Source organism: Petaurus breviceps, unplaced genomic scaffold (genome assembly GCF_028583685.1).
Source record: "Petaurus breviceps papuanus isolate PSGF00001 unplaced genomic scaffold, PetGlider_PUasm1.0 223, whole genome shotgun sequence".
NCBI classification, from domain to species: Eukaryota; Metazoa; Chordata; class Mammalia; order Diprotodontia; family Petauridae; genus Petaurus; species Petaurus breviceps.
This window is the reverse complement of record NW_027185884.1, coordinates 39663-64661: the sequence shown is the minus strand read 5'-3', so window position 1 is coordinate 64661 and position 24999 is coordinate 39663. Positions and strand designations below refer to the sequence as shown.

Here is a 24999-nt window from a genome sequence, read left to right as displayed (position 1 = left end):
AATGGGACACATCACTGGCGTAAGTGGACTCCTTGGAGAGAATTCAGTATTCTCTTTAGAGTTATACTTACTAATCCATTAGTACTAATACATTTATCAGGTCAAACCTGAAGGTGATTGCATTTTTTGGTCAGATTTTTTAATATAACATATTCTACTAGCTTAACTCATTAACTTGAACTTGAACTCATAAAATGTTGGAAGTGGAAAGGACTCTTTCATTTTACAGAAAAGAAGCATTATTTATACCCCTCAGCATGCTTATTGTCCCTCCCACCAACTCCTAGCACACTTATCTTGAATGCCTTTCAGTCTCACCAGCTTCAGATTGAAATTGTTTCCTACTTGACAAATTTATTACCAAAGATGCATCGTAAATTTTCTTTTATATAATATCCCACAAGGCTTATTTTAATCAATATTAGGGCCTTTGAACTAAAACAGGGAATCACCATTGTCAACTGTTATCCTTTGTTAGAATAAGAATTGATTTTCCTATTGTGAAATATTATTTGTTAGAATAAGATTCTAACTTTCTGAGAAGTGCCATGATATCAGACCATGGAGTAAAACTGAATCTCGAAACTGAAGACATATATAAAAACACATGTAACTGTATAATTTAAGCACATTTTCAATAGAGGTAGATTTGTAATAAATAAACTAAGACAAGTTCAAACTAACAAATGACCACATTTGACATTAGTGAGTATATAACCACAATTTATCAATGTGTTAATAGTGCATCCTGGAGCAAATATATAATGTTTTAAAAATTATTTTATGAACACTGAATTTTAGTCAAATCATATGCTTTATAGTATATTACCAGATGAGTTATGTGTTTATGTGTTATGGACTTTTAAAATTTCCTAAAAGAAATGTTTACTCCCAGGGATATTTTGGGCAATTCTGTTTAACAAGGTTTCATTTCTCCTTCCTTTCTGTTTATCTACTTCCCTACCTACCTACTCTAACTGATTTATACTAAATAAGATGGAACTGCTTTGGAGAACGACTTGTGTAGAGGACAGAATTATGAATTAGCCAGAAATTTTCTACTCATCGAAATTGCTGAATGTTTCATTTTACTATTACCTCTACAATGCCCACTCTCAAAGGACTATCTGTTCTTAAGCTTATTTCAACTTAAAAAATGAAATGGACCCATGTATTTCACTGGTCCTACTAACAAATATACCCCCCAAACAAAAATCTAATTTTTAAAAATGTGCAAATATTCCATGATGAAGTCTTATCATTTACAATAAACACCTAAGGGAGTATTTCTATGAACTGGCCAGCTTGAAAAAAATGAGCAGAAAGATTTACAATTGAGCATATTTGTAATTCAGGTCAAACATACCTAGAAAATACTTGTTTGAAAAACAGAGGAGGCTGTTGAAATTGTTATACTTTGTTTGGGTCCTTTATAAAAGCAAAATTATAAATATAATAAATTCCTCACAGTTTGCTAACAGCTTCTCTTCACCAGAAAGCCATGCATCTCACAACCAAACCTATGAGTTTTTTGTTCTCACAGTGTCATTTTTTTTATCTCCATAAATTCAACAGACGATAATTACCTTATCCTACATTAAATTTAGGGTCGTAGAATCAAACTCTGGCAGCTAGGTGGCACAGTGGATAGGTCAGGGGTCATAAAGATCTGTCCTCAAATTCAGCCTGCACTTACTAGCTGTATGACCCTAGGCAAGTAACTTAACCCTGTTTGCTTCAATTTCCTCATCTGTGAAACAAACTATAGGAGGAAAAATGGCAAACCACTCCAGTATCTTTGCCAAGAAAACTCCAAACTGCTGTCACAAAGAATTAGACGTGACTGAAAAAACTAATCAACATAAAAATAATACTTTGAAGTTATTCTTGTTTTGCAGATGAGGAAACTGAAGCAAATGGTGTTCAAGTGACTTGACCAGGGTTACACGACTAGTAATTGTATGAATATGGATTTTAACTCAGGCCTTCCTGTCTCCAGATCCAGAACCCTATCCTCTGCCAAAGAAGTCATTTACTACTCATCCTTCATATTGCAAATGGAGAAACTGGGGGGCAAAATGACAAATGGTTCACCTGATGTCACCCACTAGGGAGGGAAGGAGCTAATAGTAGAAATAACCCAGTTTTGTGACTCTGTATACAATGTTCCTCCCATTAACCTCCCCTTGCTGGGCCAAAACAATAAATAGCAATTAAGCTTAATTCAACAAATATTTATTAAGAATGTAACATCATACAGTACATCCAGAAGAAAAAGACCTTATTCTGGAGGAGGTTACCACATCTTTGAAGGGTACAAGACAGACAGACATACAAATATAAAACAACCAGAGAATAATTTCTAGATAAAATTTAGACAACTGGAAGAGAGCACAGTAAAAACTCATTTTTGAGTGCTAAGGAGCTAAGTGTAATTTAAATTGTCACCACAGATAGTAGGAAGTTTGTTTATCCCTAGAACCCTCTTTAAAGTTATATCCAACAACAAATATGTCCTAACAATGCAATACAATTAAATGCATACTAACTTCTCATTTGAGAATGGAGTATATATATGAGACAAGAAAAGAAAGCCCAGTAAAGCGATAAATTTTACCTGTTAAAGTCTCATCTCTTCTAATTAGATCCCTGTAACATAAAAGTATATCAATTCTATAAATTACACACATAATAACTAGGAAGATGACTGCAGCTGAAGATACAAGGACAATAATGAAAATGTGTCTGGAAACATCAGCAGCACCTTCCAGGGGAAAAAAAGAAAGAAAAAATTCATTATTTTTTATGTTAGGAAAAAAATTTAATTATCCAGTCCCTTTAATGACATCCACTCCCAGTACAGATTTGCAAACATCTTTTGCTCAACTCAAGTGCTTAATTTGGGTCAGTTAGAATGATCTTCCTTGAAGGCAAACTGAAATACATGTCACTTTTTCAGCTCAAAATCTGTGCAAATTTTAATTTTGAACCTTGAAGGAGGCATACGGGAGCGTTTTAAATCATGACAACTTTGTGGGTACTGACTCGATATGAAAGGAAAAGGAAGAAATAAAGGGAGAAGCATTTGGAAATAATGCAGCTATAAACTCAGGAACACAGCTATTATTCCAGTGCTAACAGCATCCTAAAGTGGGGGAAAGTCCAGGATTCTTAATTATAGCCTTTCACTTAAGAACTCTCATCAATATAATTGATCATCACCTTTCCAGAGATTATGAACAGGCTATCCACCTTCTGTCACAGCAGTAACAGACTCAGGGTGGGCACTGAAATAAACATTTTTTGGACATGACCAATATGGGAATTTGTTTTGCTTGACTTTGTATGTTTGTTACTGAAGTTTTGTTTTCTTTTTCTTTCTTTTTTCCCTCAGTGTGTGGGAGGAGGTGCAAGGAAAATAAATTTTTGTTAATTGAAAAAAAAGTAATTTTAAAAAGAAATGAAAGTTAAAAAAAAGAAAAAAGATGAAGGTGATATAAAAAACAAGTTATCAATTAAAATACGATTTTTAAAAGATGAAATAAAATAAATAACCACAGATGTTCTAATACAATTATCTATTAAAACAATACAGATATGTCTGTAGTTGTTAAGTAAGGGACCTGTCTAGTTAAAGTCATGCCAATGTATCTCTGGACCTTTTACAGGACTAAACATCTAGATTTTACTATATTCCTCATGCCCACCCCCCCCACCATCCAAGCCTCCTCCTTAGAGCAGAAGGCACTTCCCCTCTTGCCTTTCCTCGATCTTGTATATTAGGAATCAGAACAGGAGGAAAACAGGTCATGGTAGAAGCAGTGATGGCAATGGAGTTTGGGGGACTGGGAGAAGGAGGGAAGGCAGAAAAAGAAGTGGGGAATTACAGTAGCAGCAGTCGTAACCCATCAGGCTCACTTCTTAGCCCCTCATATCTCCTGGCCCCTCACCTATGCATTTACGAGTCAAGCAAAGATCAACTGAATGAAAAAATGGTAAAGGACTTTCAGGTCTCCAGCTAAAAAGGAAATATATGTGTGTGTGTACATGTATACATATATATGTGTGTATATGTGTGTGTGTGTACACACATGCCCATGCATACATATATATATATATATGCTTGTGGAGGAAATGTTTGATGCAAAAGCATCCTCATGAAGAAAAATAATATTGGTTGAGAGTTTTATGATTCATCAAGTTTTACTTTTGTTTGCAGAGGTGGAGAACATTTGGCCTCAAGGTCACATAGCACCTTCTAGGTCCTTGGGTGTGACCTTTTGACTGAGTCCAAATTCCACAGAACACATCCTTTTATTAAGGGGATTTGTTCTGGGAAGTTCAGATTCAGTTAAAGGGGTACACTTCAGGACCTAGATGGCCACATGTGACCTTGAGGAGGCAGAGTCCCCATCCCTGGTTTAGAGTGATATATTTTCAAGTATGGAAAGTTGTTCAATTGCAAATCATTGTAGCTGCCTGGGAGTTCTGTCCATGAGAAACACTGCCTCTTACTTTCCCAGGTCCTCTCAGAATCTCGCCCTTCCTGGACTTCCTAACAAATCTGCCTTTGCTCTGATATCAACCTCTTTTGCATCTTCCTTCCTGGGAAGCTGACAGTGTAGGATGGCAGCAGAAAGTGCAAGACCTGCTCTGGTCTTGCTAATCAACCCCTGGGCCACTGACTGCAGACTTTTTTAATATTTATATTTCGGTAGAACATTAAAGCAAGGAATGAAGATTATGGTAGCCTTCTACTGAGAAACCACCTATTTGTAGCAACCACGTGAGGATACAATTGTAATGTGCCTAGTTTAGTGATTCATGCATACTGGATATTCAACAAATACTAGAACGACAAAAGAAAAGAAAGAAGGAAAGAAAGAGCAGATATACTCAAGGACTCTAAAACCTATGTGTTAAAGAAAAGAGACTTGGGAGCCAGAAATTATCTCCAATTTTTAATTTTTATGCTCCACCATTTGACCCCAAGCCTTACTTTATTATTCTAAAGGTAAACAGGAGCTGGGGAAGAAAGAGAGAAGGGGCCCCTTAATTCCTATGGAAACTGATTTCAGCCACATCCAAGGCCTACAACACTAGACTCTCAATTCTTAACTCTGGTCATGAATTTCTATTTCTGAAATAGAAAATAGAATGAAATGAACTACATCTTTCTTTGTCTTTCTTCATCTGATTTAAAGAATTATCTGCTTGTTATAATGGAAAACAATGAGACTTGAATTCCAGCATTAATTTTGGTATAACTAGTTATAAGTCAAATAACTATCTTTTCTGGTCTCAGTTTATCCATTGGTAAAATGTGGTAGTTGAGACTCTATGATTTGCAAACACCCTTCCAGAGCTAACATACTATCAAATCCCTGAAGTAGAATTGGGCTAACAAACCTTTCTTCTTCAAGAAGAATCCTATAGTCTCCAAGATTCCAGCAGATGCCAAGGTACAATTATACCAAACATTCAAATTTTCTTCTTTGACAAGTTTAATCTTCAGTAGACTGGAAACATATAACTTGCCATCTGAACCACTGTAAGAAAAGTTCAAATTTAGAATTGTGTTTGCTTAACATTACCAAAATATTGCTTGAATAAAATAATCTATATGTGGGCAAGTCTTCAATTGCACTGACTGTATTTACCCATGTGATTTCCCCCCAACAATAGATATTTTAAAAGGAATGATAGTGAAAGAGAATAATAGTCTCTTCAAATGACCTATGAAAAGATATCAGAGATTATTTGGGATCAATATCAAAAGAGTGATTCAGAACTAAAATTCTTGGCAGATAATGGTGATAGAATAAAAATACAAAAGGATCAAGTGAAAAAAAATTAATTGTTCCCTGCTCTTCCAAAATAATGTCTACTGAAGGTAGGGACAGAATTTGAAACTACTTAGATCAAACCAACATAGACTTGCAAGGACTTTTTTGAAACATACACTTTCTTTTCTTGAATTTGAAACTATTTCAGAAAATTTTAAATCTAGAGCCTCTCCTTCATATATGGTACATTCATAGCTTGGACACCTGTAAGTCTGGGACCAACTAAAAGGAGAGTTATACCACCATACTACATATGGAGATGTTTCCAATGAATTTTTCATGATTCAGAAAACTAATTATAAGACTTAATGAGGGAGGGTTGTCTAGGTGGCAAAGTTAACAGAGTACCAGTCCTACCAACCAGTCAGGAGGACCTGAGTTCAAATTTGGCCTCAGATACTTAACACGTACTAGCTGTGTGACCTTGGACAAGTCACTTAACCGCAATTGCCCTGCCCTCTCACCTCTAAAAAGAAAAAAAAAAGACTTAATGAGAGAAAACAGGTCAAACTTTATGCAACACATATGCAAACAATGAAAGCAGGTTTAACAAAGATTTCCAAACTCCAGGTGCTAATCTTTTATTATTTTCTTTTTTGAAATGACCTGTGATTTTATTGGTATCAGAAACTCCCAATGAGGAAATTCCCTGTACAAAGGCTGATAAATAAATACCTACTCTGCAGCCCAAAGTCTTAGAGATTTAGATCATGTATTGCCCAGGATCATGAAACCAATGTGAGTCACAAGAAGACTTAAATTGAGGCTTTATGATTCCCTGAGACTGACTCTCTATCTCGGGGCCTACATTATGAGGCCACAGGTTAGTGCAACACTGAACCTCCATTGTTTAGTACAATAATATGTCAATTTAGTAAAAAAGAAAATGTTAGGGGTGGCTAGGTGGTTCAGCAAGTAAGAGCACTGGTTCCAGTGTCGGGATGACCTGCGGATCAAATCCGGGCTCAGATACTTAGCACCACACCCAGAAATAACTGGCCTTGTAAGTTCATTAAGCGAGTTACTTAACCCCTATTGCTTTAAAAAAAAAAAAAGAAAATGTCTTGTCTTTGGGAGGCTACGTGACTTAGTGCCAGGCCTAGAGTCTGGAAGACTCAACTTGCTGGGTTCAATTCTGGCTTAAAACACTCACTAGCTGTGTGACCCTGGGCAAGTCACTTAATCTTGTTTACCTCAGTTTCCTCATCTATAAAATGAGCTAGAGAAGGAAATGCCAAGTCATTACAATATCTTTGCCAAAAAAACCTCAAATGGGGTCAGCAAGAATTGTACACAACTGAAAAAGACTGAACAACTACAAAAACAACGCTGTCCTCTGGAGTTATTTGCAATGGAATTTGCCCTCTGTCTTGTGAACTTATTTAAAAGCCACTTTCATGTTAGGGGAAAGATAAAAGGGAATAAGTATTCATATAGTACCTATTAAGTTCCAGGCACAAATATCATCCTTTTTGACCCTTGCAACAATCTTGAGAGGCAGGTGCTATTATCCACAATTTACAGAATGAGGAAGTGGAAATAGACAGAGGTTAAATGACTTGCCCAAAGTCACACAGCTTTGTTGCCTGAGGCTGGATTTGAACTCAGGATTTCTTGAGGCTGTAGCAGCAAGCACCCCAGCGTCCCCAGGGTGGCTGCCAACACAGGGTCTTGGATCTGCTTTGTTAAAGGAAAGCAACTCAAAATGGATTAACAAGCTTACTTTAATCAGTCGAATATGTATCGTTTACCTAGTTCAGGGGAAAAAGATCAGCACTCCGAACCTCAGAATATACAGACAGAATTATCAAGACAGAGAAACAGATCAAGTAGACAGGTTTCCAAACTGTCCAACCATTACATCCATACCAAATCAACATCTGGGTTTTTCAAAGCCGGGGGGCTCTCAATAACAGCTTCCCAGAGTCTCATCTGATCAAATCACAGAACACTTCTCAAAGTGAGCCCCAAAGCAAAGCCTCACATCAGGGATTATGTAGCCTTCCCCTGGGTCAGAGAATGTAACCACCCTCTTGACCCACTGCCCAATCACACAGCATCAAGGTGTGGGCATTCCTGAAAACCAAGCCTCCTGCCACAGGCTCCATGTGACCACATTCAGCCTATTAGGAGGCAGAGTATATTTTCAAATCAAGGAAGGTTCTCAGAGTTTCTTAAGCCAATCAAAGGGCCTAAGGGCAAGGAAGATCTTTAAATTTGCATTTCCATTACAGACACCCAGCACTCTATGCACTGTGCTACCAGCTGTGGTAAGGTGGCTGATGTTAAGGTCACATGTTAAAATAACCTCATAAGAATTTGGGGTAATAAGTGTCTCTTTTGTACGAGTGCTTTCAGCAATTTGTGGCTCTCTTTTTGCTTGACCCTGAACCCTTGCTGACTAGACAGGAAGATCAGCTGCCACTGACAACAAGTCCTTGTACCAATACCTCCTGTGGCCTCTGATAAGCAATAGCATCACTAATGTTCCTTGGCTATTTCTAGAGGAGTTCCAGGCATTGGCAACTAGAAGGTGCAAGAGATGGAGTTATAGGCTTGGAGTTGATGTTGGTGATGGTGATGGTGGTGGTGGGGGTGGGGGTGGGGGTGGGGGTGATGGTGATCTGGTAGTGGGGGTGGGGGGGTGGGTGGGGAGGGGGTGTTGGTGGTGAAGGCCTGAGTTCCATTTCTACCCAATATATGAAATATCTGTGGAACCTGGGCAAGTCATTTAACTTCACCTAGCATCAGTTTTCTCCTTTTCAAAATGGAGATAATAACAGCACCTACCTCATAAGGTTGCTGTGAGGACTAAATGAGACATCATTTGTAAAATGCTATCTAACCCTAAATGCTATAAATGTGGTGTTAATACTTATTATTCAACAGAGTAGAGATGATAATTGACTCAATGAATATATTTTTTTCTTTTTTTATTTGAAATGTTGAACTGAAGAACTCATTTTCTTATATATTAGCATAGCAATTGCTATCATTTGCCATATTCCTTTATCAAAGTATAGATTAGACTGTTGTAATAGGGCTGCAAATTAAAGAAAAAAATTACCATATTTAAATCTTGAGTTTGAGGTCTTTTTACAAATATGTTTTTCATCATTGAGATAATATTTACATTTTACTGACTAAATTCAAGAAATACATCTGATTGTATAGGAAATAGCTTTTAGGGAATGGATTGTGACCTCATTCTTTACTAAAGGATATGACTTGAGGGAGAACAGTTGTGGATACATCATTTTCTTTGCCATAAGGGAGTTGGCAAATACAGGATTGGGCAATATGAAATGCAGTAAATGAATCCACTGGTTGCACAATGTGCTGCCACCAGCAGCGAAGTAAGAACATCGATTCACAAATCCACATAAAACTTTTAGTGAGAGAAAGCCGTCAGATTTCCCACAAACTAGGAAAGTGGGTATTTGGTGTGGGAATCTGTTAGTACCTGGACAAAAGAAATAACAGGTTTTAAATCTTCTGAAGTTATGCGTTTAAAACACATGCTTGTTGAGTTAAATGTTTCTATCATAGCTGTTTGAAAAGATCAAACTCAGAGCCTAGGTTTCTTTATTTCTAAGATAAGGGAGTGGGACAAGTCTCCTCTGAGGACTATTCCATCTCAAGATATATGATTCCATTAACTAAATGTGCTAAATAGAAATTAAAGGCTACACCTATGGTCAATCACAGTAAAGATTTGTCTACACTAGATAAAGCTCCTAGAAAATAACAGCTATATTCACTGACAATTCAAAAACTGCACATAAAGGGCTATGTCTATGAAAAAAAAGTGAAATGGTTATTTAATTGATTAAGAAGTGTCCCTTACCCACCCATTCCATGTAGGATCCTGACCTGTTTATAGATATAGTCTAAAATATAGCAATGCAAATTACAGACTGAAATTTCAGAGCTGAAAGGGACCTTAGAGTTCATCCAGCATAGTGATGAAGTTCTGGGATTGGCGTCAGAAAGACCTGAGTTCTAATTCAACCTCAGATACTTCCTAGCTGTGTGACCTTGGGCAAGTTACTTACCTTTTGTCTACTTCTTTTTCCCCAACTGTAAAACTGGGATAATAATAGCACCCACCTCCCAGGGTTGGTGTGAGGATCAAGGAGATTATATTTGCAAAAAATGCTTAACAAAGAGGCAGCTAAATGGCACAGCAAATAGAGCACTGGCCCTGGAATCAGGAGGACCTGAGTTCAAATTCATACACTTGACACTTAACTAGCTGTGTGACCTTGGACAGGTCACTTAAACCCAACTGCCTTGCCTTCCCCCCTCAAAAAACAAAAATTATTTTTTTAAAAAATGCTTAGCATAGTATATGGTGCATACTAAGGATGTTCATTCCTTTCTTTTCTCCTTCCCCATTCAGTCTAATCCCCTCATTTTAAAGTCAGGGTAATTGAAGTCCTGAAGTACTTTCCTCAGTCATTCAGATAGTGAAGGTGAAACAAATGACTCACACCTATTTCTTGATTCTCAGCTCAATGTTCATTTTATTATATCAATTTGTCTCCATTATGTTCACTAGGAAAAGGAATAATATTCAGCTAGAAGGCCTATGTAAAATTTGGGTGGGGATTTGTAGCTTGATTTGGGTGTTCTCAGCCTTTTCAGGAGTCTCTCTCTTTGGAGAATCTGACAAAAACTTGTAGGCAGATATCAATGTCTAAGGTATGCCAAAATAAAAATGCAAAGTAAATACTTCCATGATTTTAATTTTCATCATCAAAAATCATAGGATCACAGACTGCGAGCTGGAGAGGCCCTCAGAGTTTATCTGATCAAATTCTCTCATTTTACAAACAAGGAAACTGAGATATAAAAAGGTTAAATGATTTGCCTAAGGACACATAGATAGTAAATAGAGGTGAGTGTTGAACCCAGGTCTGTTGACTCCATAGCCAATGCACTTTTCACTGTACCACACCCTCCTATACATCATTTGTGTCAGTTCAATTAATGAGATACCATGTGGAATTGGGAGGTAGAGGACAAAGTAACATTTACTTTATCATCCCCATTCTCCAAACAAGAAGACTGATGCTGAAGAGAATAAGTTAAATGACCAGTGGTCACAAGATTAAGTGGGAGAGATTGGAAGTAACCTTAGTCTTCTGATTCTGAGGCCCTCATATACCACTGAACAGTTAACACAAGTAGGTTTGCTTTGACTACAGTGGCAGATGCCACTACCCATGGCTCTTTCCATGGCACCATACTATTAAAAAATAGTCCCTAATGGATTCCTCTATATTCAGAAGTAAGAAAGTATTCCCCTGATGCTCCCAAATCTGTGGACTACTATATAGCTAACCACATATCTGCCAGAAAAACCAAGCTTTTAAGTGTCTTTTTTGTGCTGAACAAAAGGAACCAAAAGGAAGTGAGTTAGATCTGCAAAGTCCCTTTCAGTTCTGAAATGTCTATAACTGTGTTTAGACTGTAATCTATAAACAGATCAAAATGAGCTGGGAGGAGTGGGTGGCTGGGAAACTCTATTTACCACTTCCATTTTTTTCACATAAACACAGCTCTGTGTATGGTCAAGTTTATGTGGTCAATCTTCTACCTGCTCTTTCTGGTTTGAAGGTCTATAGTAATTTCCAGCACAATCATTTAGACTAGTCAAGTATGTAATCTGATTTGGTGGATAAAATGGCAGGCTACAAGTCATAATAACACATGAAAAATTAATTTGACATACTGTAAAGTACACTCATATACCACCTGTATGTTAGCTTCTCTTTATATATATTAGTATCATTATCATGCTCTTCATTCCAATAAATTATACCAGTTGGATCCCTCAATAAAGCAGTACAGTTAAGTGTTTTCTCTTTCCCTAGGAAAAAAAAATACACAACCTTAAGGAAAGATTTCCTGTTTAGCAGAGCCCCAAAGCTACAGTTTCCCCTTAAACAACATTAAGAGATTAATACTACCCAAATCCCCATCATCACCAATATATAGGGGAATACAGAACTAGGCACTTAAAAAGTGTAAATATTCAAATCTTGTTTTGAGAAACCTGCTTTCTCTCAGGAAATAGACAAATTTGGTGATTGTTTTTAAGTTGTCCCCAATTTTATAGAGTATGATTGAAAAATTTAATTTTAAATTTATGGTTTAGAATGTAGAATACATTATCCCACAGTAATAATTCCATCAGGGTTGGTTTAGGTTTCCAGGATAGGATATGAAAGGATAGGCTATAGAATCATAGAGTTTCAGAGTGAGAAGAAATATCAAAGCTCAACCATTACAACTCATTAAATAAAGAATGGTGGAGAAAGAACTGGCTTCAGAGTCTGAAGGACCTGAGTTCAAGTAAGCTCTGATACAAACTGACTGGCTGAACCTGAGCATCAAGTTTCTTAACTAGTCAGTGTCCCCAAGCAATTTGCTTAAGACTATAAATTACAGAAAAGGTGTCAAGCTGCATTGATTGAGAAAGTTGTTCAGAGAGAGTAAAATCAGTTCCAAGAATCATAGACCCAAGATCTAGACCAGAGTTTACAGATAATCTAGTCTATAGAATTAGGAAGTAGAGACCCTGAGCATCTAAATAACTTGCTCAGGTCACACAGCTGACATTTATATACCATTTTAGAATTCACAAAGTGTTTTATTTTATTTTAGGCTCACCACCAATCCATGAGGTCGTTATTAATATTATTTCACAGATAAAGTAACTGAGGATCAGACAAGTTAAGTGACTTGCCCATGATTATGTAAGTAGTGTCAGAAAATTTAAAGCCAGATCTTCCTAACTCCAAGTCCAGTACTCTAACCAGTCCCTCATACTAGGTATGAATGCACTGTCTTCCGATTCAGAATCCAGAAATTAACCAATTTTCCATGTTCAAGTAGAAAGACTAAATGGAATAATTTTTTCATAGTGTTTCACCTAAGTTTATAACCAAATGGTCTGATTGTAATGGTACCACAAAAGTAGTCTCCAAACATTTGAGTATTATGTTCAATTCTCGACACCATAGTTGAAAGACATTGGTGGGCTACAGTGTATCTAGAGTAGTACAACTAAGATTGTGAAGGACCATGATTGAAGGCAGTGACAGTGTTTAGCTTAAAAAAGAGAAGACATGAGACAAGAGAGGGAGTATAAGGGCTGTCTTTTAAAATATCCACAGGAATGTACTGTAGAAGAGGGATTGAGCTTGTTATATTTCACTCCATAGGGAAGAACTAGGGACAAGGTGTAGAAATTGTGGAAAGACAAATTTAGGTATGATAGTGGGAAAAACTCACTGATAACTAAAGCTGTCCAAAACTAGAATAGGGTACTTTAAAAGACGGTGATTTCCTTATCCCTAGAAATTTTCAAGCAGAGACTGGATCACCGTTTCAGATATATTAGCAAGGAGATTCCTTTTCGGTACAGGTTGGGTTACAAAATAGTTGAGGTCCCTTTCATCTCTCAAATTCTATGAAGATGAGAAATTTTAACTGCCCCTGTAGGATAGCATCATCAGCACAATGACAGACAGAACACTGACCTAGGTATCTGAGCACCTCATTACCATGCAGTTGTCCTATTCTAATCCATTTGGCCAAAGGTTAGTTAATTATTCTTTGACACCCTATTTGCCCCAATTTCCTCATCTGTAAAAGGAGCTGGAGAAGGAAACAACAAAGCACATCAGTGTCTTTGCCAAGAAAACCCCAAATGGGGTCACAAAGAGTGACTGAAACAAATGAAAAACAATAACTTTGAAACCCAACTCTGTTCTTTTCCCTACCTTCATATAAACTTACTACTTTCATGTAAACATCGGATATATGTGCATTATAAGTATACCTAATTCAGCTTCGACGTAATTAATGCTGTTCCCATATAGTGTTGGTATCATATCTGTGTTATCTGTTTTTTTAAAGAGAAAAAAATACATTATTCCTGTATAGTGTTTTTCTAATGCATATATTAAGGCATATGAACTATATAAAACAAACTAGAAGTTGATATGTTTACCACATTTATGACATGTTTTCATTTAGCAATTATTTTATTCCATCCCATAATAATTAGAAAATGCTTAAGTTATCTGGGAGTTCAATTACCAAGACATACTCAAAACATATAACAACAACAAAAACTATAAAACTCCCTTTATATAAATAAAAAAAATAAAGACTTAAATAACTGGTAGGACAATTGTTTCATATGACTGAGTCCTATATATGCAATAAAAAGAATGACACTACCTAAATTAACTTATAATGTTAGAGTAATGAAACCACCAAGGAGTCACTTTAATAGAACTAGGCAAAATAACAAAATTTATTTGAACAAAGAAAGGGTCTAGTCTAGAATTTCAAAAGTATAAATGAAGTGGAAATAGCACTCCTAGACTTCAAACCATGTCACAAAACAATAATCATCTAATCTATTTAGCACAAGTTAAAAAGTAGAAAATTAGATTAGTGGTAAAGACTGGATAAAGAAGAATCAGAAGCAAACTCAACAGCCTGGTGATCAATAAATGCAAAAACATGAACTGTTTTTGAAAGGATTCCCCACTGAACAAAAAAAAACCTGGAAAAAACTAGAAAGTAATTTTGCCAAAAGAAAAAAAAAAGTTTAATCTGGCATCTTATGCCATATATCATAGATAATCTCCCATAGATCCTTTATCTAAATATGAAGCATATTCTTTTCAATTAGAAAGAAGAGATAGAATTCAAATATTTTCCTAAAAAGAGAATTCTTAGCCAAACCACAGATTTAAGAGTGGTCACAAATGACAAAAGAAACTATTTCAGTTACATGAAATTAAAAATCTTTTGCAGGGACAAAATCATTATACTGAGGATAATAAAGGGAAACTGTCAAGAGGACAAGAAATAATATTTGGATCAAGTATCTTTGATAAGGGTCTGACATTCAATATAGAGAGACATGCACAGTCATCATACACACATATATTATGTACATATGATATGAAATACTATGTGAATCTAAATATATGAGATCAAGGGCCATTCCCCAATGCATAATTGGGCAACATATAAAATTCTCAAAAGAACTGCAGCTATTAACAACTATACAAAAGATTTTTCTCGATCACTCATAATAGGAGATATGCAAATTAAAACAATTCTGAGATTTAACCTCACACTCAGCAAATTGGCAAGGATGACAGTTTAGTCAATGTGAAATAGGCTCCAGGATGATAGGCATACTAATACACCATTTGTGCACCGGTAAGTAGGTCTAACCATTCTGGAAAACAATTTGGAATTAAATGGGAGAAAAAAGTAACTAAAATATATACACTCTTTAGTCCAGAGATGCTACTGTCAGGCATACCTGTCAAAGAGGTCAAAGATGGAAGGATCTCATTCAAATATCTAAATATTCAATACCAACTCGTGCTATCAAGTAACTGGAAATACAATAGATTATCCATTAATTAGGGAAGAGATAAACAAATGCTAATATAAATGGAATGGAGTAGCATTATGCTGTATAAAATAATAAATATGAGCCATACTGAAAGATTTCATTAGTTCATAAAGTACTTAAGTGTAACTTATATCTAAGGCTCTAACTTATTCGAATTCACAAAAGGATCAACAAGTAAAAATATTTTCAGGACAAAATAATTATCAACTCATAAAATGTTTCTTTACTACTGAAAATGCCTTTCTTTCCTCCATGTAGTAAGAGTTGAAAATAAGGTTTGCTTGAGTCATTGATTTTCTGTGCTCACAGCTTCCATGGTCCACTATGGCTCCTCTGATTATCATCAAACAAATATAAAACACACTTCTTATTCAAAAACCCTTCAGTCTTTTAGGTTTTCCAGAATTATTCTTACCTTTTATTTTTACATTGAAAGTTTTAGTGACATTAAATGATTGTCCATTTCTGTAAAGGAAAAATATGCAGGTGTAATTTCCTGCATCTTTCAACACAGCATTCTTCCGAATATATGGTTTGTCATTCCCTGGAATCGGAGAACAGTCCTGTATGTTTGTAAAACAAAGAAGTTAATATCAGGTTCATATGTAATCCTGGGGCAGCTAGGTGGCATAGTGAATAGAGTACTGGGCTTGGAATTGGGAAGAGCAATTTTATGAGTTCAAATATAGCTTCAGACAGCTACTAGTTGTGTGACCCTGGGCAAGTCACTTTACCATGTTTGCTTCCATTCCATTTCATCATCTATGAGAGGAACTAGAGAAGGAAATGGCAAGCCATTGTTTTTTCCAAAAAAAAAAAAAACGGTAAAAATGCTGTAACAGAGTCAGACATGACTGAACAACAACAATCTATAATTACATGATGGAAGATGTTTTGTCTTATAAAAATGAAACCAAGTAAAAAGTAGCAAATGGTCAATCAAAAAAGTTCTAGTAGTCTATGATTATTTCTAAGGGTAAAAGACTATTGGATCTCTGAAATAATAATTGGCATTATCATTAATATTAGGAATCTTCATAGCCAGTAGTTTCAAGTATTTTGTTTTGCTTAATGGTATCATCATATTCCTTAGAGATTTTTCAAATATATCCTTTGCCATGCCAGTGTGGAGAACTGTTCAGGTTAAAGAAAACACCATTTTTGTTAGCCATGAACCAAAATTGAATCACACACACACACACACAAACACACAATGGTGCTGCTGCTGTCAGAACAATTTCACAGGATAGTAGCCCATGAAACCACTAGAGGTAGCTAGGTAGTATAGTAGAAAAAGTTCTGTGTTTTGAGTCAAGAAGATTTGAGTTCAAATTCTGCCTCAGATTACTTTTATGATCCCTGAGTGAGTCCCTTAACCTAATCTCTGCCTCAGTATCCTCATCAGTAAAAAGTGGGTAATAATAGTACGTACTTCACAGGCTTAAGGTGAGGATCAATTGAGATAATATTTGTAAAGTTTTTTGCATATAATTGATCCTTAATAAATACTTGTTTCCACTCCCCTTTTTATGCAACATATGCACCTGTAATAATACTTTAGCAATGTTGAAGCAACTGTGCCCCCATTTAAGATCTGGGGAAAAGAAAACCCAAGCCTCTGATGCATGAAATTTTAGCAAATAAAATCAAAGTGTAGAAGATGAGGAAGCTGAAATCCACCCCCATTCCAGCACACCTACCCCTCCCTTGCCTTTGGTCAGTGATGACTAGCTTGGAAATGGCAATGATCCAATCACTCAAGGCAGAGTTTCCAACCACAACTCATCGGGGAACCTTCTTTCACTTCTTCCAGTGAATGGGGGGAAGCCTACAAGTCAACCGTCTGAAACAATGCTAAGGAAAAGATGACAACTCCACTTTGGGGCTTTGTCCACCGCTGAGTTCTGGCACTCATCCCAGCTGCAGATGTTGCTGGTTTGTGTGTGTGTGTGTGTGTGTGTGTGTGTGTGTGTGTTTAAACAATTTTTGGAATGCAACACCATACCAAAAGAATGATCATCTTCACCAGGTTCTGAACTATTTGACAAGCAGTATAGGATAGCAGGTTGAGAGCTGGATTTGATTAATAAGCCCAATAATGACAACTAACATTTACACAGTGTTCCAGCATTGTGCTAAGTGCTTTACAATTATTAGCTCATTTGCTCCCCACAACAACTCTGGGAGGTACTTGCTATTTATATCCCCCATTTTATAGATGAGGAAACTGAGGCAAACAGCAGTAAATCTACTTGCCTGCGGTCATAGCTAGCAAGTGTTTGAGGCTAGTTTTAACTCTGGTCTTCCTGACTCCAGGTCCAACGTTCTGTGCACTGCACCACCTAACTGTCCCCAAGGACATCTGAAAATCTGGACTTGAATCCCACCTAGATGTCTAATAACTGTACGACTCTGGGCATATCATTTAGCCTCTCTGAGCCTCAATTTCCCTAAATATAGAATGGTAATGTCAAAAGAACACCTAACTCTCAGAACTGTTGCAGAGGTCAAATATAAAGTATGTTAAGTGGTTTGTGCAAACTTTAAATCATTATATAAATGTGTTATTTTTATTTTTCTTATTAATCTGAGCAAAAATGTAGAACTCCTGTGAAAACATGCCCGTGGGCTGGACAAAAACAATGACGTTGGTGGTCATTGCATGAGATTGCATCTAGGGGCCATTTAAGCTCAGGAAGTTCACTGAATAGACAAACAGTATCTGAATAAACTATTCAAGATACATAGCATTAGCAGAAAGCACTTACCTCTATTTCAAAAGATGGTACAGAAAGGCTGACAATGGTCCATGTCTGGAGTCTTAATGTAAATATTTGAAACTAATTTCATGCAGCTGCTCATACCCCTGGGGCTATTCTTTGTGTCTGTTACTACATATATATACAATATCACTCTATGTTTATAACATCATAAAAAATAAAATGTAGTGGAGCATATTCTGCATTAGATTATGTTTTATTAGGAAGAATGACAGTGGCTATGTCCTAATAGGTTTATTAATAATGTTATCTTATAAACTGATGGAGTGTTTATGATTTATAAAGTTTCTGGACAACACTCATGTAAGGTAATTAGTATAAGTACTTTCTTCCTTATTGACCAAATGAGGAAACCTAGGTTCAAAGGTAGCAAATGAAGACACAAACCAAGACATATTGCTCTTTCCAATAAGCCATAATACCTTTCAATTGATTTGTGAACTGAGCAAGTTCACAAAGCTAGATGAAACAGTAAATAAAAAATAAAATAGGGGTCAACATATTTAAAAGGAATTAAAATCATCACTGCTCTTTACTAAATACTTATTTTGATAAGTGCTCTTCAGTTTTTCATTTCAACAATGTTCTTAAATTAGCTAAAATACTTAAAATGTCAAAAAACAAAATAAAAATTAAAAATACCAACGTAATAATACAAAAATGCTTACTTAGTAGTATATAAAACTGAAAAAGTAATTTTTAAAAATCTCTCAGGTGGAAAAAAATTAAAATACTATAAAAATCCTTAGTAGTATTAGGCAAGTGGATCATTAAGCAAATTAATTTAAACAAACTGGCTTTCATCAAAGCAAGCCAAGAAAAATTGACTTGTGCTGAAATCCCACTGTTTCTTGTGGGAAGGATGAAAGTTAAAGGTAGTGCATGACTAACTATTCTTTTTAGACTTGTTCCCTTGGCCTGCCAAAGACAACAGGGAAATCCAGAACTATCAGATAAAACTCAGGAGATGCTGCTCTAATCAGAAAATTGTCACAGGTATCTGCACCCATCAATACAAAATGATATATCTCCATGACAAATTCCTCTTACCCTGAACTCATCTATCTATCTGAGTCATGGAAAGAAGTGCTTCCTTCTTCAATATGAGGCCCGATGAATGGTTGTAGTGAAACAGGATTCATATCCACCACAAATGTCTTGCTGCTTTCTTTTATTTGGTCAGTATATACCAAGTATGTGGTTTTGGAAACTTGTTTGGAGTATGCTATTCACATTTCTCCAACTAACTAAGCCACTGCCCAGGACCCACCTATCTATAACAAAGCAAGAATGTACCAGTGGTAGCAGAAGCTAACCACCTGAAAAGAGATCTGAAATGCTAGGATTACTACCATTTCATACATAGGAATACCTTGATCCTGTGCATAACAAGCTGGGTTTCCATCAAGCAAATAACATTTTCTCCTTCACTTTATTTTAAGGACTCTATTTTCATTTTTGATCAAATTCTATTTAGCAGTGGCATCTCACATCAATTCTTTGCAAAAAAAGAGTGCTTATTGCGTGGTGAATCCCTAATGGACATAAGACAAAACCAAAACTTTCTGGCAAATTTCATCTCAACAGTTAAATTGTCTCAGATCTTTATATTCAGATCAATCCTTCTCGCAACTTTATAAAACTTCTAAGACAGATTCAAAATCAAGTCTTCTACTCCAATTAAAAAAATAAAATCCCAATGGAAACTGAGAATTTACTATGAAAGAAAGGAACAAAAACTTGAACTGATAACCTGATTTAACTGATATTAATGAACTTTACAGATGAATAAAAGCACTACATTACAAAAAGACTAGCCTTTCTTGAATTTTGTGTCTCCCCCTCAGCCCTTAATAGAATTTTTCAATAATTGTTACCTTAAATAGAGATATCTGATAGGCCTTTGTCTGGTAGTATTCATGGGTACAGTTTATGTTTAAGGATTTTCCAACTTCTACTTCTTTAGTCATTAAATATTTTGGGTGAAAACAACCATGCTCACTTCTTTTAGTAACAGTTATATTCCAATGAGATTCTTTGTGTCTGTATGGGGGAAGAGGTTTAAGGACAATTTAAAGCATTTTAATACAGTGTGATTTAAAAAAAAATCACCACCACCTACCTTCCCACTCTGCCCCTTCAGCCCCATTGTATGAAGAACTATCTTTTTTTTTTCATGAAAATAAAAGGAAATGAAAAAAAAAACCTCAAAGAATCACACCCATTTCCACACACCCAGACCCATTCTTTGTGCTTTGCAGCAGATTCAGCAGTAGCAATTTTACCAATGAACTGTATTACAATGCAGTAACTGGAGATGAAAAATAATCACGGAATCTTAGAACTGAAAAGTACTTTAAAGATCAGATAATTCAACTCCATTATTTTGCAGATGAGGAAAATAGGGTCCAAAAGTGTTAAACTGATCATGGAATGAAGAAATGGTAGACCTGGGATATGAAGTGTGGGTTCGTGATTCTGGTTCAGTGGTCTTTCTATCATATTGCACAGTCCCTCTACTACTGCAGCAGTAAGCTTTGGGGGTAATCATCTTTACCGTGTAGCTTCTTTACCAAAGAATAAACTATTGATAACAACTCCATAAAACCTGGTTATCTTCATCTTATTTATGCTGCTATAGGTGCCCACTCATGGGGCTGGGACACAAATTTATCATATTTGTGGATGACACAAAGCTGGGAGAATTAGAAAATGCACCAAATAGCAGAACTGGGATCCCTTAACATTCTAAACAAACTGGAACTATGACCAAAAAAATGCCCCTAAGCAAAATATACATATACACGTTATGTTCAAGATGGGAAGATAAGAGCATGCATCATTCAAGTAGAAAAGACTTGGGGGACAGAGTGGCTAGGTGGTACAGTGAATAGAGCATGGGCCCCAGAGTCAGGACAACCTGAGTTCAAATCCAGCCTAAGACACTTAACACAAAAACTAGCAGTGTGACCTTGGGCAAGTCACTTAACCCCAATTGCCCTCCAAAAAATTAAAAATTAAGAAAAAAAGAAAAGATTTGGGGGAATTTGTAGACTAAAAGTTCAGTATAACACTATTGTTAGGTAAAAAATTTAAAAATTTAATAATCTTTAGGCTACATTTGAAAAAATATAATATTTTGAATAAGAGATGTGACAATCCCAACGCATCCTGCCTTCATGAGACCATATTGTATCAGCAAGCACCCCAGCGTCCCCAGGGTGGCTGCCAACACAGGTTCTTAGATCTGCTTTGTTAAAGGAAAGCAACTCAAAATGGGTTAACAAGCTTACTTTAATCAATCAAATATGTATCATTTACCTAGTTCAGGGGAAAAAGGTCAGCACCCTGAACTCAGAGTATACAGACAGAATTATCAAGACAGAGAAACAGATCAAGTAGACAGGTTTCCAAACTGTCCAACCATTACATCCATACCAAATCAACATCTGGGTTTTTCAAAGCCGGGGGGCTCTCAACAACGGCTTCCCAGAGTCTCATCTGATCAAATCACAGAACACTTCTCAAAGTAAGCCCCAAAGCAAAGCCTCACATCAGGGATTATATAGCCTTCTCCTGGGTCAGAGAATGTAACCACCCTCTTGACCCACTGCCCAATCACACAGCATCAAGGTGTGGGCATTCCTGAAAACCAAGCCTCTTCCACAGGCTCCATGTGACCACATTCAGCCTATTAGGAGGGAGAGTATATTTTCAAATCAAGGAAGATTCTCAGAGTCTTTTAAGCCTATCAAAGGGCCTAAAGGCAGGGAAGATCTTTAAATTTCCATTTCCATTATACATATCTAAAGTATTGTGTCCAATTCTGGATACTAAATTTTAGGAAGAACATAGAGTTGAAAATTATAAGATGAGAATGGTAAGAAAACTCCAAATTATGATATAAAGAATTAGTTAAAATAATTGTTTTCTAAATTTTTGGTCTCCAAACCCCTTTTACACTTTTTTTAGGGGGGGGGAGTGAGGCAATTGGGGTTAAATGACTTGCCCAAGGTAACACAGATAGTAAGCGTCAGAGGTAGGATTTGAATTTAGATCCTCCTTGCTCCAGAACTGGTGCTTTATCCAATTCCCCACCTAGCTGCCCCACTCCCTTTATACTCTTTAAAATTATTCAGGACCCCAAAAAAGAGCTTTTGTTTTTATGAATTCTACCTACTGTTGCTTACATGTCAATATTATGACATATTGTGAAAATAGTTTTGATCTTATGTTTGGATCCCTTTACCACACTTTGAGTGGTGCTGAGTTAAAGGAATGAGCCTAGAGGAGAAAAGACTGCGTGTGAGGGGATAAGAAGGAAAGGAAAAGGATATGGTAATTGTCTTCAAATCTCCGAAGGGTTGTTCGGTAGAAGATGGAGTAGAATTGTTCTATTTGGCCCCCAAAAGCAAAATCTGAAGCAACTACATATATGCTATCTGTTCATACCTTTTTCTGTCGAGTCTGACTCTTCATGACTCTATTTGGGATTTTCTTGCCAAAGACACTGCAGTGGTTTGTTATTTCTTTCTCCAGCTCATTTTAAAGATGAGGAAAATGAGGCAAAGCCGGTTAAAGTGACTTACCTAGGGCCACACAGCTAGTAAGTGTCTGAGGCCAGAATTGAACTCAGTAAGATGAGTCTTCCTGACTCCAGGCCCTGCCCTCTCCCCACCACACAACCTAGATGTCCCATATACATTATACTGAAGTTCTTGTATGAGTAAGAAAGGACTTCCTAGCAATGAATACTATCCACAGTTGGACAGGGCTATCTCAGAAATCATCCCATCACTAGAATAACGCCAAGGACTTGGGTGGCAAGAACTTTCTGGGTCTTGGGTTGTTGTGACTGTGTAGCACCTGCAAGAGTAGTTGCCAGGCTTAGATCCCACAGGGATTGTTTCCCAGGATGATGGCTGAGGGCACCCAGCTAAAGCCTCCTAAGGCTCTTAGGGTCTGGGCTACCTTTATCAGGACCTGAGGGGAGATGGCAGTCATGGTGGTGGGAGGAAAGGGGGTAGTGGTTTGATTTGCCTAAGATGCCCTGACTTCTTCCTCATCCTCAAGGTCCCTTTCTGCTTCAGTTAGACTGACTTTTCTGCTCTTGGTGTAGCAATTTGGGGATGACTGGCTCATTTTCCACAAAAATTGGTCTTCTCTAGATGACGACCACAGGTGTGAGCCTGGAAATAGGACCAGTGGTGTGTGTACTGTCATGTCACTCCCAGGGTCCTGTGCCTATCTGATGGCTAGTGACAGTTGATCACCAGTTTTTTTCTGTTGGTAATGAATCAGATACATACTCTCTCTATAATGATTTTTCCCCTCGATGATAGCAATGTGGGCTGTGCTTGAAGTAGGTCTAATTGGGGAAAGGGGGAGATGGCTGTTTCCAGTACCATCAAACTCAAGGTCCTGGGCTGTCTCTATTATGTTCATGGTACTTAGACAACACAATCCATATCCAACTGTGGGTCAGTAGCAGTATCCTTACATATTGTAATGGCAAGTAAAAATAAAATATTTTACTGTTTTTCTGGATTGAGTTTTAGGTAATCAAGGAAGGACCTTTGAGCCTCACCTTTGATTATATCGAGAGTTCTTTGATTGGAAACAGCATACATTGTATTGCCCTTAATAGGTCTAAGTGAGTTTGGAGATCTTCCTTGCCCTTAATAGGCATAAGGGAATTTGAAGATCCCCTCTGCCCCTTAATATTCTGAATGTAATCACATGGGAACTCACAGTGGGAGGAGCTTGCAAAAAGGGTGGAATGGGAAGGAGCAGAGAAGAGCACACACAGAGCTGGGAGGAGGCAGAACTGAGAGAGTTTGTGATGTTGGCACTCTGTCTGTTGATCTGTGTTACTTTCTCAGGCAGAAGTCCTGTCTGTTGTTTTGTGTTGATTTTTCAGACAGAAACTGTGTCTGTTGTTTTGTATTGATTTCTCAGAGGGAAAGTGAATTGAAATGATAGTGCTGGTAATGTGTGAAAATATTGTTGTAGCCCTGTTAAGCTTTGTTTTCCTAGAAATGGAAACTGTGAAGAGCTTGGAGTAGAGCAGTCTCCAAGAGCTAAGATAATTAACAAGAGCAGAAAGCTACCTACATGTGAATCCAAGCAAGAGTTGGGAAGGGTCAGCCTGTGGAGAAGGAGCCTTGGGATTTGGAAGCCAGCCTAGAGTCAAGATGAAAGAGGAGTTTACTTGGATATTCTGTATTGACTGGCTAGATTTATAACTTACTGTGACCTAGGGGTGGATGGTGTTTGTACTTTCTGCTACCCCTTAAAGATGACTGTAAGATGTACTGAATGATATGTTTTGTTTAAGACTATGTGGCCACGTTAGTAATAAGTTGTTATGTTATGTTGTTGTGGATGTTATGCTTTAGTTTCTTGAAAGTTATGCTTTAGTTTATTGCTGAATAAACAGAGAATTCATTATACTATGTGATTAGACCCTTAAAGTATTCACAGCAGCAATCCTCAGAAGAGCTGCTCATGATTGACTTTACACATATGAAACCTAGTTGATTTAGTTTCAAGGGGCAGGCTTTGTGTACGACCACATTTTAACCAGTCCTGTTAAGTCTGTGATATATAGATAATGCTAATGAAACTTTAAAAAAAAGAATGTGCTACTATAGATAGCCTTAACTCTGAAAGTCAAGATTAAATAGATAAAGATTGCTTATAGTGGTGTGGTTTGATGGGAGCCTTTGTGGTCCCAACTATTTCTCTCACTAGCTGTGATCATGATGTGTGAAATTTTTACCAATAGAGATTCATTCCTTTGTGTTAAGAGGTTAAATTGTGATGAAAAACAATCACTTCTTTGAAGATAGCACATTTGGCACTTACCAGTCACTAATACCTTAGTTTACTGGGCCCTTTTTAGCCTAATAGTTAT

General features: G+C 36.8%; 1 protein-coding gene across 1 annotated transcript in view; it reads right to left on the bottom strand.

Moving 5' to 3' along the window:
• IL18R1 (interleukin 18 receptor 1) overlaps window positions 1-24999 on the bottom strand; it is a 55392-nt gene that overhangs the window by 5793 nt on the left and 24600 nt on the right. Inside the window, exons 4-9 of the mRNA XM_069094915.1 lie at window positions 19961-20126; window positions 15719-15866; window positions 13699-13761; window positions 11607-11721; window positions 5410-5549; window positions 2618-2764 (exon numbers count right to left, since the gene is read on the bottom strand). Of these exons, the coding sequence (XP_068951016.1) occupies window positions 2618-2764; window positions 5410-5549; window positions 11607-11721; window positions 13699-13761; window positions 15719-15866; window positions 19961-20126 (779 nt within the window). The remainder of the gene's footprint in view (window positions 1-2617; window positions 2765-5409; window positions 5550-11606; window positions 11722-13698; window positions 13762-15718; window positions 15867-19960; window positions 20127-24999) is intronic.